The 16,917-nt window shown below is 35.8% G+C and overlaps 1 protein-coding gene across 1 annotated transcript in view; it reads left to right on the top strand.

Annotated features, from left to right (window-relative positions):
- Positions 1 to 16,917, top strand: part of EYS (eyes shut homolog) — a 1,050,766-nt gene that overhangs the window by 412,739 nt on the left and 621,110 nt on the right. Inside the window, exon 22 of the mRNA XM_070763632.1 lies at positions 3,970 to 4,091. Coding sequence (XP_070619733.1) covers positions 3,970 to 4,091 — 122 coding nt within the window. The remainder of the gene's footprint in view (positions 1 to 3,969; positions 4,092 to 16,917) is intronic.

Raw genomic sequence — 16,917 nt, 5'->3', positions numbered from 1 at the left:
GGAAACTAAAAACCAAAAAAAGATCTCTCTGGCATAAAAATAAAAAAAATGCTGGCATATGCTACAAAAGCATATGTCAGCAAATAAAAGCAGAATGTCTTTTCACAGCAAACACGAGGAAAATCTCCTTTGCACCAAATCTAACCGAGCCTTCTACAACTTTGTCAACAACAAACTCAAAGACTCTAGACGTATTCCACCTCTCGTTAGACCCAACAACAAAGAATACCATGATGATCCATCCAAAGCTAACCTCTTCAACTCTTTCTTTGGCTCTGTATTCGTTAGCAGTAATGGTTCATCCCCCATCTTCACAAATCACACCTCAAACTCTCTCAACGACCTAACCCAAGTAGACTTCACTGTAGACTGCATTGAAAAAGTAATCTGAGACCTCAAACCTTCTCTATCAGTTGGACCAGATGGTCTTTGTGCATACTTCCTAAAAAAACTTTCTTCTGCTATAGCCGAACCACTAAGCATTATCTTTCAAAATTCCTTCAGAACCATTACACTCCCCAAGTTATGGTCAAAAACAGTAGTCATCCCCATCTTCAAAAAAATAGACCCTTCTCTCGTTGACAACTACAGACCTATTTCACTATGCTGCATCTCATGTAAAGTCATTATAAATTATAAATCAATCACCCTTTACTTAGAATCTAATAACCTACTCTCTAACAAACAATTTGGATTCAGAAAGAAATTATCCTGCAACCTACAACTACTTCACTGCAAAAACATATGGACTATCCACCTAGATCAAGGAAAATCCATTGATGCAATTTATATTGACTTTTGCAAAGCCTTCGATTCAGTGGTCCATGACAAACTATTCCTAAAACTCAAATCCTATGGCATCTCAGGATTCCTCCACAGCTGGATTACTGCATTCCTGTCAAAAAGGCAACAAGTTGTCAAAATTGGAAGTGCCATTTCCACTCCCGTCCCTGTTAAAAGTGGTGTTCCCCAAGGCAGGGTACTAGGACCTACTCTATTCATTCTCTACATCAATGACCTCTGCAATCATATCACAAGCAACTGTGTTCTTTTTGCCGACAATGTAAAACTTTTCAACACCACGGACAACACATCTACTCTCCAAAAAGACCTCAACTTTGTCTCAGATTGGTCTAACACATGGCAACTTCAAATATCAACCAGCAAATGCTCTACCCCCCACATCGGCAAAAAGAATCTGAACCTCATATATAAACTGAATAAACAAAATCTCACAGCTAACCCCCACTCAGTAAAAGACCTTGGAATACTAATATCAAGTGACCTAAGTTCCCAAGCCCACTGCAACAATATTGCCAAAAAGGCTTCTAGAGTTGTTAACCTGATCCTATGCAGCTTCTGCTCCGGTAATCTCATACTACTCACCAGAGCCTACAAAATTTTTGCCAGACCCATCCTTGATCTGTCTGGAACCCATACCACATATCGGACATCAACACCCTAGAAAATGTCCAAAGATTCTTCACCAGAAGAGCCCTTCACTCCTCCACTCGAAACAGAATACCCTATGAAACTAGACTCACTATCCTGGGTCTAGAAAGCTTAGAACTACAACGCCTAAAACATGATCTAAGTATTGCCCACAAGATCATATGCTGCAACATTCTACCTGTCAATGACTACTTCAGCTTCAATTACAACAACACAAGAGCATGCAACAGATTCAAACTTAATATTAACCACTCCAAACTTGACTGTAAAAAATATGACTTCAGCAATCAAGTTGTCGAAGCGTGGAATCATTACCTGACTCAGTAGTGTCAACCCCTAATCCCCAACATTTTTCCCTTAGACAATCCACGATTGACCTCTCCAGGTTCCTTAGAGGTCAGTAAGGGGCGTGCATAAGTGCACTAGGGTGCCTTCCATCCCCTGTCCAATTGTCTCTCCTTTATCTCCTTTATCTTTTCTTCTTTTCATATATCTTGTCCTCTATTTTTATATCTTTTCTTCTTTTATATATATATATTACTACTTGTCTATTCTCTTCAATGTGTATTGTATATTGGACTGAATGAATGAATGAATGAATGAATGAATGAGTAAATAAGTAAGTAAGTAAATAAATAAACAAACAAACAAACAAACAAATAAATAAATAAATAAATATGTACTGACATATTGTAGCTGCTTTATACCACCTTCCTGGTCAAAATAATAATACACTTCTAGAATAGGGAGTGTAGTGGTAGATAATTATGCAAGTGATTATTTTTTCAGATACTATGTTCTTATAATGCTGTTAGTAGCACTGAGCTATATTTTGTAGGAACAATGTGGGGTTTAACTGATCAGTTGGGTTGTGGGTTCCCAGAAGTTCAGTAAAGCAGATGGAAATTGCTGACAGTAGCATCTGGCCCATGGCACACAAATTGTTGTGTTGTAATGGAAATGGAGAGGGTTTTATAAACCTGTAAACTTCTGCAGTTGTTCTATATGCTCTATAAAATAAATTACATTGAGGACCTTAAAATTTTCACTTCATAAGCCATAGACTAAGAGCATTTCTGCACTAGTAATTTATGGTGTCACTCAGTCATCTATGTTATAAAACCTGAATTCATTGACAATATATTGCCACAGCACTGACTGAGTGACACTATAAACTACTGATGCAAAAATGCTCTAAGAATAAATATGTACATGCCTACTTATAAATTAATGATGGCAATAGTGAGTCATAATTAGCAATATGAAAGTTTACCTCAGAAATAAATAATGGAGATGAACCTGATCTGAAAAGAAACCCAGTCTCAACCTTGCAAATTTACTAGCTTTAATTCCTATTTAATCGGTGTAAACATACAGCTGAATTACATTTCATGGGACTATATTGGTACACAAACAAACACACACAACAGAAGCTCTCTGCTAGAAGATTAGATTTCAGAGAACTGTCTGTGATGGAGGATTTTGCCACAAACCATTGTTTTTTTGTGTTTTATTTATGAAAGGAATTTGTATGATTGTTGAATGTTATATGCATTATATGGAAAAATTACCAGAGCCAAATGATCAAATAAAATTGAGAGCATTGTCATAGAGGTCTAAATAAAACTCCTTTTGTTGAATTCTTTATTTGGGTAATGACAAATACAATACCTCTAAACATCAATAATAAAGTGAATGTTCCAGTTTTATATCTGTGTTATGCAGCAATTGCTTCTACTTGATTAACTGATCTATACAATATAACAATCTCATACAAGTTGGAGTTATTTCTTCTAAAATCAAGACTTGTACAATTTGTTCTTTTCCATTTAAAAGGACTGTTCAACATGACAGATACAAAGCATGATAGATTATTACTAATAAAAGATCTTTTATTCCAGGAAGTGCAATGTTTCATAGTTTTGTCATAGATTTATTTTAGGAATGGTGATTTAAATGCTTTTAACCAAACCTAATCTGACAAATATTTTAAAATAAATTATTCTATTTGTATTTCCTGGATGAGCAGCACTTGGTGGCTTGCAAGGGCTGCTTTTTTATATGCTATGTTTTAAATATAGTAGAATATTAAGCATTTGTCATGTATAAAGCTTGTTGCGGATCACATTTTATACATTTCATATTGTTGCTTCTCCATGTTTTATCTATATCAGTAAAAGATTGAGTTGTACTAAATAGGTATTATTTTTACCCATGACCAAGTATTCATGCACTTTCTTGGTCTCAACCTCTCACACATTTATTGTAGCAATATAAGGTGAAAGATTGGAAAAATGATTTCAGTATCACTGGGTTAATGTCTCACTAGGGAATGAATATTTCTAGTTATATCTTGAGTTATTATTTATTAAGCACTTAATCTCTTTATCATTCCAGAGGTCATTGGTATTACAGTTCAAAATGATTCTGAATCTTTGTTCCTTTAAAAAATTCTTATTTAAAGTACACTGGAATATTGTGAAATTATTAATACATTTTTGTCCTAATTCGTTTTAGGATTACCAGTGTATCTGCCAGCCTGGCTGGGAAGGGCCATTTTGTGAATCTGAATCTAATGAGTGTAATTCTGGTCTGTGTAAGAACAGTGGAACATGCATTGATCTCTTCAATGACTTTCGGTAAGAAACATCCGCCTGCACTAAATCATATCCTTCCTTGGTGTTTTACAATTTATTGACTTTGTTTCATTTGCTGAAGTTCTAAAGCTGATTAGAGAGATGGACTCTCTTGAGTTAAGAATAACTTCTGATTATTACATAGATGGGTATATCTAGCTTTTTTGGGTTTTTGGCAAATATTATGAAAGTTAGCTACCATTGACTTTTTCCATAACTTTTTAACCATTAAGTCTAATCTTATAGTTTTGTAATTTCTTGATGGTATTCATCCAAAGCGACCAATCTGCTCCCTCTTAGTCCCCCCCCCACCAAGTTTGCCCAGTTCTGCTACATACTGTAACCTGTTGTTGAGGTTTTAAAATCACTTTATTGCAATTATTAAGAAGCCTTTGACATATTGGGATCAAGAGTTTGCTGGAGTGCTGGTGTATATTAAGCAGTCCATTGAGGAAGAAAAAAAATGATTGTATGGAAATGTGCAGGTATTTAATCCTCTTTTATACTAAAAGGAGAAAAGTACTATATTCCTCATTTTAAAAGCCTCTGTTTCATGCCCACTGATTTATGCTCAGCTTTCAAGGTATATTATCTCTTTAATACCCAAAGGGGCTGAATAAAAAGCAGTTCTCCTGGCTCACTTGTTTATTCATAGAGACATCAGAGAGTAGTCAAAGTCTCCATGCTTGAAGTACAAAAGGATTAATTTGGGTCAGGTCTCTTAACTTTATTTTTTATTTTAATGACTAATTTCATCAATGTACCCTACTAGCAAATGCAAACTTAGCAAGATTTTTTTCAATCCATCACAGTACCCTTTTTAAAAATGCAAATTACTTGGGTTATATTTTGTTGAGGTTACAGCTCTATTATATCTGTTTGTGTATGTACTATGTGTATATGGTATACATGTATGCCTATAGATATACAGTATATGTGTATTTATAGTATGCACTGTCGATGTCTGTGTGTGTTTGTAGTGTGTGTATACACACAAACTACACACACGTATACATACACAGTGCATGCATATACTGCATATGTTATATAGTTTGTAGAAATATATTTCTACCTTCTGCCTATATACAGAGGAAGAGAGAAACAGTTTGGCATAATAGTTAAAGGTATAAGGCTAAAAATCAGGAGACTGTAAATTTCCTTGTAAGCCACTCAGAACTATTTTATTCACCAATAAATCACCACCAGATTTGTGGTTCCGTATATACATTTATTTATTTATTTATTTATTTATTTATTCATTCATTCATTCATTCATTCATTCATTCATTCATTTATTGGATTTGTATGCCGCCCTTCTCCGCAGACTCGGGGCGGCTAACAACAATGATAAAAAACAGCATGTAGAAATCCAATTAATAAAACAACTAAAAACCCTTATAATAAAACCAAACATACACACAAACATACCATGCATAACTTGTAATGACCTAGGGGGGAGGAATATCTTAACTCCCCCATTCCTGGCGGGATAAATGAGTCTTGAGTAGTTTACGAAAGACAGGGAGGGTCGTATGATGATGAAAAGGAGGAGGAGAAGGAGGAATAGAAATGGTATATGATCAACAAATTGGTTTATCAGTGACAAGGAACATATTGCACTAAGCACAAACTGAGAAGACTGGTTATTTACACATATTAAACAGAAAATCAGAGTTGGATGAGATCTTTGAAGTCTTCAAGTCTAATACCTTTACATATTTGACCTGTATTTAGTACACATATAACAATAGCATTTAGACATATACCGCTTCATAGTGCTTTTATAGCCATAAATGGTTTACAGAATCAGCATATTGTCCCCAACAATCTGAGTCCTCATTTTACCCACCTCGGAAGAATGGAAGATTGAATCCATCTTGAGTCAGTGGTAAGATTTGAACTGCTAAATTACACCTAGCAGTTAGCTGAAGTAGCCTACAATGCTGCACTCTATCATTGTGCCGCCTCAGCTCTCTCTATATATTTACTTTCATAGCTTCATCTTTTATTGTGATGCTACAACACCTGTCCAACTACTATTATGACTATTATACTTTTTCAACAGTGGTTTGTTCACTAGAATTTTTTTATTTCTGCAAGAAAATGTGAAGGGTCATCTTCCTTGCCATTATCCCATTGCTAAAATTACCCAATTGTTTGATACTTAACTTCTTCAGTGCTTCATTCCTGGGACTTAGTTAAATAATTCTGGTACAAAATAATTATTTCCTGCCCAGTTAATGGAGGAGGCTAACCAATAAAAAGAAAAAAAAAGTTACAGTATTGTAGGATCTGCCCCCAAAGGCAAAGGCCAGGGTTAAAATGGTTACTAAAAGCATTGGTTCAAAGATAAGCACAATACATTTCATTGACTATATGTATATTACTACCTTATGTGATAAAATTTACCTATACATACATTCTCTAAATAATAGTAATTAAGAAGCTGAGTTCTCTTTTACAAATGTTGGATTGTCATTGTTTGTCCATTTGGAAGACTCCTTGACATACTGAATTGATGGGCTTTACTTCCGGACATGTGTTTTGTTCATCTGAAGGTAGTGGTCAATGCTTAATTTGGTGCAATTTATTTCTATAATCTATGTGTGCGTGCATGCGTGTATGTACATGTGTGTGTGGTGTGTGTGTTTGTGTGTGTTAGAAATATATAGAGATTCTCAGTCATCCAGGTCATGGTTGTCCCAAAGATGCTTTCTCAAAAGGCTTTTCGCTTCTCATCAAAGAAAACTCTTCAGTTATTTGAATTGTCATATTTTTATCAGTAGGAGTGAAATTGTCCTTTACTCGGGAATGTTTTCATCCTTCTTATTCTCATTGATGGTCCCTTATTCGTGTGGGAATATGTTATGTCAATGTAACCCCTACATTTAGAAATCCTACATGGGAAGAAACTCAAATATACCAAGACCATCATACCTGTACCCGTGAAAATCTACGAAAACATATATATAGCTGAAGGGATTGGATACTGTAGCCTAGAGGATAATTCTCTGCCTTACAAAGCAAAGGTTGCAGGTTCATGTCTCGGTGGGTATGGCTAGATGATGAGGCCAAAATAAGGCCGAAATAGATCTATCCTAGTCTCCCTTAATTTTCAAATTCAGCACAAAAAAAAAATGTGACATATATATGTATATATATATATATGTATGTATATCAGAGGGGGTGTCTACTCTTGGCAATTTTAGGACTTGTGGACTTCAAGAATTCCAAAATTCCCCAGACAACCAAGTTGGAATTCTGAGAGAGAGGGAATTCCGAGAGTTAGAGTTCACAAGTCTTAAAGTTGCCAAAATTGAACACTCCTGTTGATATAAAGCTGAAAAGTAGTGGGACTATTTCTTATTGTTTGCTTACTTTCTGATGCTGCTGTGGAAATCCTTTCTAGTCACTGTAGCTTCTCTGAATAATTTAAACAGATCAATACAATGATTTTTCTATTTATTTTCATTTGCTTTTCTTCTCTAAAATGAAAGGCAAATAGAGTCTTCTATTCAGCCCAAAGTTAAAAAGTAAAAACATAGTTTCATTTTTTTTGTGTGACTCTGTAAATGATCACATCAACCCTCAGTTCTGAATGCTTTTTATATTTGTTTACACTTTGAGGATAATCAGTAGTAGTTCCTTTGATGCCAAAATTTCATCATTAGAATGAAAGGATGCAAAGGTATTGCAAGAACAAATCTTTCACTCCTCTCATTCTGTTGGTGTTGACAAGAAATTATTCTGCTGGCAGGGAAAGGTCATCGTGGACCACTTGACTGCACAATGCAGAATAAGACAGAAAGCAAAAGGTTTTGTGAGGTTTAATAAGCTAACTTGAATTGTCATTTATTTAATTAGCTATCCATCACAAGTTGTTTGGTCCTCAGATGAAAAATTTGTTTTACAGTTCCTGTTTAGCACATAACTGGTGTCAAATGAATAATTCTTCTTCTTTATGTAAGATTGGACTTTTAAAAATATTGCATCAGATGCTGAAATATACTCAATACAATATTTGGCACCTCTTTCTAGATGCTTCAAAGTGTAATCTTATACAAATCTTAAGTCTAATGAGACTGCATTAGTTTAAAAAGTACTCTAAGATTGTACAGTATTTCCCAGTACCTCAAAAGCACATCATAGGGGACAGATTTTTAAAGATTTTTAATGAAACCAAAATAACCTTTTCTTAAATGTCAAACTGAGGAAGGATAGAAGTTTATTTTAAGCCTTTTTATGTTGTCAGTAATAAATGATTTGTTTTACCACATGAAAAAGTTCCACTGTTCTGGTACTTTCCATACATTATAATAAAAGACATTAGTTTATCTCTACCATAATTTATAGAAGAAAGCCAGAAAGAGCATCGAAGAAGGAGCAATATAGTTTTCAAGGTGTCAGATGGAAAGGAATTATAAACAGATCCGCATATGCATCATCAAGGCATGCTGAGCGTAATCAAAATAAGAAGCCATAAATGATGAATAAACTTACCTTTGGGATATGTACATATTTATAAATATTACTTTTGAATTTTGATGTTCAAAACAGAAGTGCCTTTTCCAAATCATGCAACCCCATATATTCTCTGATATACAGTAGAAAATCTGATTGAATACTATATTTTTTGAAGTATAAGATGGACCTTTTTACCCCCCAAAGGGGGTAAAAATGTGGGTGCATTTTATACACCAAATGTAACCCCAACCAGCCACCCCCACCGTTTGGTCTCTGCCTCCCAGCAATTTACTTCTTTTCAGCAAGCAGCCCAGAGCCTGATTAGCCCAAGCCACTGATTATATGCTTCCTTACCATCAGCTGATTAATTGATTGATTGAAGCTGCAGGCAAGTCCATATGCTAAAATTAAAGTTGAAACTAAAGCTGCACAGAGGCAAATTGCTGGCAGGGAGAGGCCAGGCAGAAGTTTATTCTCTTGTGCTATTCATACTGTGCTGAAACTGGCTGTTTGTTGTTTGCTGCAAGAAAGTAAGTCAATAACTAAAAATGCCTACTGAATGTTCAAATTATTAGACTTATTTTTTAAAAGCTGCTTTATCATCGTTCTTGACAACTTAATAAAATAAAGAAGCTTTTTAAAATAAATGCTTGATCTGAAAAGGTCCAGTGCTATTGTATCTTCTTTTAAATAGTAGACAATAACTATATTTCCAGCCACATCAATTTTGACAGGATCTGTAAAAGTATAATCTGAAATGTAGCAGTGGTACTCTTTAATATTAAGATAAGGCAGCCAAGTTAAATCCTAACTTAGTCATGTTTGGAGTAAATCTATTTAAATAATTGGGAGAAGTTAGTGTGACAAGATTTAAGAAAACTTTCTGGAATTAATATACTGCCATAATGTACATTTCTCAAATTCTTTGCTATTTCTATGGGTCAGACACACATGCACAGAAATACACAGCAAACTGTGTATATCATATGTGCTGGTTGCTGGTAGGCAAATTACTGGTGGGAGACAGAGGTAGATTTGTTTTTTCCTTGTTTTCTTCCCCCAAAACTAAGGAGTATAGACTCCGGTGAGTCTTATACTCTGAAAAATACGGTATCTAAAGTACTGTTAGCTTTTGAAATATCTGGCAATCTTAAATCTTCCACAAATATTTTTGTGGAAGATTAAGATTGGGAAGTCTCTTTCTGCAAGTTTCAAGCTCCCGTACTGTCCAGGGCTGGCTTGCAAATTCTATGGGGTCCAAATACATCTGAGAAAGTGGAACTAATAGAATAGATTATCAATTCTGAGTCATTTGGGACAGCTTAGTGACAGACATTACTTTTATGGGTAGCTTGTCTTGCTGGCAGCCTGATGGGGAGAAAATGAAAAGGCATTGTAGTTGCTGTTTCTTTGCCTGACCACCAAGGATTTTCCCCCTCCTTTCATCAGTGGCAAAGCACTCGGACTGGTTTGTTCTTTACCACACAACTACTTACAATACTGTTCTGTCGGGCTCTCTGGTAGACTTCTCCCAAAAATTCACAGGTATAAATTTCAGACACACACACGTTTGAAAATTCAAAACAATGTTCTTTATAATGAAAAGTCACTTAAACTAAGCCCTCTTTTGGTATAGCAAAGAGCACTCGTCTCCAAACAAACCCACAGGCTGCTATTTATAGCAGCCTCACTAATTACCACAGCCCCACCCAACCACAGGTGGCCTCATTTTCTTTGATAATAATCTCTCAGTTGTTGTTGCCTATGCATCGCTCTCCGCATGCGTGGCTGTATCATTATCTCTTGTTCTGAATCCAAGGAGGAGCTAGATAATTGATCTCCTTCTGAGCTGTCTGGCACACTCTCCTCCTTCCTGTCACTCATGTCTTCTTGGTCAGAGGAGCCTTCATCATCAGATTCCACCGGGGGCAAAACAGGCCTGCAGCATGTGGATGCCTCCCCCACATCCACAGTCCTTGGGGCAGGTGCTGGGCCAGAGCTAACCACAACACAATACATACTAAAATATTGGTGTGGCTTCAAATCCATGCCAAACTAGGTGATATAAATAACTATATTTTAAGAAATGTATCCAAGAACTTAAATCCATAGGGACATTTTGTTTTTGAAATTCATTTAAAGAAAGTAGAATTAGTAATGGGTCATCTGGTTTGGCACTAGATCAAAGACATAAAGTCCATAATTGCATTCCATGCTTTTCTAGGTATATGTCTTAGATATACTGCATTCCCATTTTCAAACAGCTTTGGTGTCTTTTTCCTTTTCTGAAATTTTATTCTTAATCAATTGGAAAAGAAATGACTTACCAGAAATTGTAAACGTTACTCACTTCCTGCTTCAGGAGCTTTGAGGTCCAGTTAACAAGGAATAGTTAAATATCCTATCCCTTTTAAATAATAAGTGAAAAATTACTTTTGAAGCTTTTGAAGTCATTAAACTGATTTGGAGAAAAAAACAATTCTAGATGTGTGTCAAACCCCACTAAAGGTCAAGGACATTGGAGATGCCCTTCCAAATATAAATGTAAATCTGGGACGGATTCCTGTTACTGGCTGCTACCTGTGCACTGTGCATGCAGCTTGGGTCATCTTATGTGTGCACACATGATACGTATGCCCGCATGCATTGCTATGCCTGCATGCATGCGTATCCCCAGCATGATTTTGCTTCTGCACATGCGCACAAAGCAAAAACACAACAAAAACTTGTGGTGAATACTGTATATATAAATAATATAGTGGTACCTCTACTTAAGAATGCCTCTACTTAAGAACTTTTCTAGATAAGAACCGGGTGTTCAAGATTTTTTTGCCTCTACTTAAGAACCATTTTCTACTTAAGAACCCGAGCCCAGAAAATTTTCCCAGGAAATTTGAGAGCGGCATGAAGGCCTGGCCAGTTTCCTGCCATTCCCTCTGGGTTTCTCTCTCTGGGGCAGTGTATGGGAGGCAGCCTTGCGCCGGTTGTATGGGAGGTGCATGTTCTTTCCTGCCGCTTCAGAGTCCCTCTTTTTTTAAAAAAAGCCCTAAAGTTTTGAATTTTTTTGATTCACATCACCTCACCTTCTTCCTTCAGCAGCAACTGTCCTCCTCCTCCTCTTCTTCTTCCTCCTCCTCCCACCCAAATTCTGAGCTTGTATTTCTTTCCTAATGGGTTTGCACTCATTATTCGCTTTTACATTGATTCCTATGGGAAAAATTGCTTCTACTTAAAAACGTTTCTATTTAAGAACCTGGCCATGGAACGAATTAAGTTCTTAAGTAGAGGTACCACTATACTATATATATATCTGTTCATGTGCAGAAGCAAGAAAACACCAAAATCTTGCACGCTTGAGCATCCCCTCATGAGATTTTGCTTCTGTGCATGCATATAAAGCAAAAAATATGAATTATTAAAGAAAAAAAGATGGCAATGGCCAAAGGACTGGCGCTAGATCTGTTGTGGGGCGCAATCTAGCAGCCGCTACTGGTGAGCAGCCGCCTACTGTACAGATAGTAACCGATCCCTGGAGGAAATACATATAAAACCATCCAAGATTATTTCATTCTAGTCCTGAAATAATCAGCTCGGATATTCAACACTATTGATATTATGGAATGTCTCAGAAACTTCATGTGGATGGTTTGCTTTGAATGTTGGGCTTTGTATATGATCCCAATATATGATCTCAAATGTCTTCTCTTCCAACTCAGCTCATATCATCCCCAGGAGGATGAGATGGCAATTTGAATGTCCCTTGATTTATTGGAATATTTATCCAAATCTTCCATGACTATGCAGTGTGCTAAAAACAGGAAATTGAAGTTACATTAATATTAGAATATATTGTTTTGTTACAATCAAATATAAGAACTATATAATGCTTTGTGTATTGGAAGCATTTATTATATAAGAAATGTATTTTTCATGCCATAAAATGTTTCATTTAAATGAAGTTCTCATTATTTGCATCTTTATTTTTATAGCTTCAGCCTGAGTTCCCTCAGCCACCTGCATACATTAGGGAGCAATAGATAACTTCTAAGAGAAAGCTATACAAATATTTAAATACGCTTTTATAATTCTTGCGGCAAATATGCTTAATGTGAGCTCACCAAAGCAACCATTTCCTTTTCTCTTCCACCTGAATGAGCTTTTTAATATTATTATTACTTCACCCAAGTATCAAGGGCACCCATTTTGCTTTATTTTCAGATATAAGTAGGAACATTAGCTTGAAAAATGTTTTGCCATGTCTGGAAAGTAAGTTGTTTAAAATGTTATGTTTGAATAGGGTTTCATATAAAACTACCGCTGTTGTGAGAAACTGTCAAAGAATATGGCCCATGGGCATGAAGCAATATAGTGATTGTGTAGTATGTCTCATTGAGTTTGAATGGGAAAATCACAATCTTCGCTAAAGATAGCCAAAATCTGTGATCACATGTTGCTGTGCAGCACAGTGTTGCAAATGTGATGTACATTGTTGGCAGTTCTGTTGCTCTGGGAAGAAGTACAACAAATAGTTCTAAATTGGAAAGGAGGAGTGTTGGATGCACCCAACTTCACAGAATCCCAGAACTGGAAATGACCATTATATATCACTGAATCCAATCTTTGTTGCATGCAGGAATCCAAATTAATCTATCCCCCACAGATGTCTGTCCAGGATGCAGATTGTATCAGCTGTGATCGGAATAGAATATATATCAAACAAGTAATGGAGTCAAAGGCAAATTTAGGTATTTGTTTCTGTCATGAATAATGACATAGAGAAAGAAGCAGAGTAGGAAGATTTTATATGATATCTGAAGAGACAGACCTTAACATGACTCATTGACCACAGTATTACACTAATCATGGGACTAGCCCTAGTTTGGGTTTCACAAGGAGAGCATTCATGCTTAGTAGTGTCCAACAGAGTTTGGATTTGAAGGCCAAAAGTGATTTAGCCCATTGTTCAGTCTGTCTTGAAGTCATTTCTACAGGAAGAGACAGATTTTTGAAGTTTGTTAAAGAAATGATTTGCAATACTGTTACTACTGTAGTTCTCTGATGACTGGAAATAAGGGCATAGGGAAAAATGATTAGGAACACCTTAATTAAGAAGAGCCGGGGTGGCGCAGCAGTTAGAGTGCTGTACTGCAGGCCACTGAAGCTGACTGTAGATCTGTAGGTCAGCGGTTCAAATCTCATCACCGGCTTAAGGTTGACTCAGCCTTCCATCCTTCCGAGGTGGGTAAAATGAGGACCCGGATTATGGGGGCAATATGCTGGCTCTGTTAAAAAGTACTATTGCTAACATGTTGTAAGCCGCCCTGAGTCTAAGGAGAAGGGCGGCATAAAAATCGAATAAATAAATAAATATAAAAATATATAATTGCTTTAGATAAAAAGATACTTTGGTCTGGAGTCTGCAATAAACATCATATTTAGATCACAAACCAAAACAGAAGCTCACCAATTCATTTTCAGAAGATTCCTAAGTAAGTATTATGAAGAAATATGCATAGCTGACAAATATGTACACAAGGGAAGAATGATAGATGATAGCTCTTTCAAAGAATACAAACGCTGACCAATATTAAACAAACAATCCAAACTCAAATAGATTTTGATCCCCCTCCTTTCCCCATTGTTTTCCTTTGTTTGATAATGGATTTTAGGCCCCTGCTAGCTATCTAATACCTAAATATTTTATAACTGCACCTACTCTCTGCTTACAACAAAAATCAGGTGACAATAGACATACTTTCTTGCAGTTGGCAGTGGAAACAAATCCAAGGAACAAGAACCTTGCACTTGTGGGTATGTAGTTTTTATAAGAGGGTGTAACATTTTGCAATTTGCTCACTTTTTAAATATTTCAGCCATTTTATCAGTTTCTTTTTCCCTGAGAAGTCTTAGCTAGTATTTTCACAGAAGGATGAACACTCTGGATCAAGTTTCCTGACTGGAATTGGACCTTGAATTCAGGGCCAATGCCAGCAAACTGTACAAAAACTGGAGTTAGTATAGTTGATCAGCTGGATAGGTATCAAGGATCTTTATTTTAGTAATTTCATTTTATTTCTTCTCATTTCATTGTTCATTCTTAATAGGTTTATTTCTTTACTATCAAGGGATAGTGTTATACCTCCTCCCATTTTTTCACTATTATTTACCTCTGTTTGCTTGTTTACTTCTTGAATGTTAATGACAACTAACATTGCTGTATAAATCTAGGCCACCCTTGAATCAATTGAGCTATTTTATTTCCCAAGCCCATAATTTGATGCATTTACTTGGAAAAAAAAAATCCTGCTACCGTTTTTTCCTAACTTTTTTGATTTAAAGGGTTTTATTTTACGTCTATGTGGGTTTATAGACAAATTCTAAGATAATGGCATATTGGCAATTAAAATACCCTGAAAATATTAAAAATAATAGAGACAAGATTTGTGAATTAGAGAACTAACAAACAATCATAAAACTAAATTCTAAAAGCTAATGTATGAAAATGTGTGTATGTAATGTGTGTGCATTTTACCATATAAAATAACAAAATAATGTTATCAAAGGCTTGAGGAAAGGTCATGTAAGCAAAACATGGAGATACCAATTCAACAAATTTAAACATAGCTGTTTTTTAAGTAGTCAACTTAGAAAGAGCAATGAAAAACACCATTAAATGAAATAAGAAAAGCATAAAAATGGGCTTCCAAAAAAACCCCCGCTGGATCTTCTAAATTGGTGATTAATCTGTTTACTCCACTAATGAGTAAGTTGAAGTTGCCAGATCACATGATGTTTTGAAATTTCAGACATTTTAATTACTTTTTTTAAAAAAATAGAGTGTTTGGGATGCTTTCTGACCTTTCCTCTTTGTGACTTGTAAGAATTAAGAATTACATAATTTGTACTAATTTCTTGTTGCTCTCTGGATATTTGCATTGATTTGATACATATATCACAAAATTACACCTTTTTCTCATACAGCTATATTTTCTTCCTTCCCTCTTGCCTCCCTTCTTCTCTTCCTTCCCACTGTCCTTATCCATTGCAAAAGTGGACATAACTAAAAGCCTACCAAAATTTTCACAGCCAAATTTTCATTTGGCTGAGACATGGCTTTCCATGCAACTAGAGCTGGCCATGAAGGATAGCTGGGTTGCCAGGGACCAGCCAGATGCTGATAGTAAGAAGTGTTCCAGAGCTTAGCATCTGGGTCCAGTAAGCATATACAGATTTTCCATCTGTAGCCGAAGCTGTTCATTGCTGCTGGGGAAGGCACAGTCAAACATAGTAAGGCAACAACAGCTAAAGCAATGCCAATAGCAACAGAAGGCAGAGTGAACTCAACATTGAAATTAACATTTGTATTCCAATTTATTTTTCACTTCTGTAGTAATGTAAAAAAATCTAGTTATTTAGGGCCAAATATGTTTTAGGCACATTGATTTGCTAGGAGACAACTATTAGATAGGCCATTTCTTATGCATAGTTGCAGTGACATTTCACTTGCTCTTTTTGAGCCAACTTTTTAGAATAATGATTATTTGGGGCTTAGTAGAATTGGAAACATTAGGGAAAAAGACCAATATTTTATTTATTTATTTTTATGTATTTATTTATTTATTTTGTCCAAAAGCACAATAATACACAATGAAGGTTATATAGGATACATTCAGAGTAAAATATATCAAGGAAAGAATAGAAGAGAAAATATAGGAATAGGATATATCAATGAGGGAATAGAAGAAAAGTTAGGGGGATGTGAAATCTAGGAGGCATTGGGAAGTTAGCAGATATATTAGAATGTAGTATATTTGTTCAATGGATGGAAGAAATAGTGGACTCAGATTTATTAGGTGAATGAAATATCCTTTGTTCATAACATCTTCATCTTCCTAGCATTTTTCCTACAAGGGCATGATCCGCTTTTTGGATCATCATCTTGTATGATCAAATGCAACATCTGGCTCATGTTTGCATTTTGACAGAGATCCATGAGTTTTGACACACACACACCGACTAACCTGTTTGTCACCTGGGCCTGACATCTGTTTGGTCTGTGTTCTGCTCAGTGCCACCCTGGTGGGCAGGCAATATCTAGGGATACCACTAGGAGAAGCAGACCTCAACACCATCCTTTATTCATGACATGAGTACATTGAATCATCGAATCCCATTCATAATAGTTAATGCTCAAGGAGGAAAAAGGAGTTTTATAAAAAAACTGGAGCCCTCTTTTGGGAATTATAGACTAGGTCTCACGTTTAAGAATATTTGGCCAGACATTTTAAAATAATGGGCCTTTTGTGATTGACTGCATAGTCCATGTTGCTCATTCCAGATGTTAACTCATTATTTATACATTCAA

The sequence above is a fragment of the Erythrolamprus reginae genome, chromosome 1 (genome assembly GCF_031021105.1).
Source record: "Erythrolamprus reginae isolate rEryReg1 chromosome 1, rEryReg1.hap1, whole genome shotgun sequence".
NCBI lineage: Eukaryota > Metazoa > Chordata > Lepidosauria > Squamata > Dipsadidae > Erythrolamprus > Erythrolamprus reginae.
Note: the sequence above shows the minus strand (reverse complement) of the source record. Positions and strands in the feature narration are given on the sequence as shown.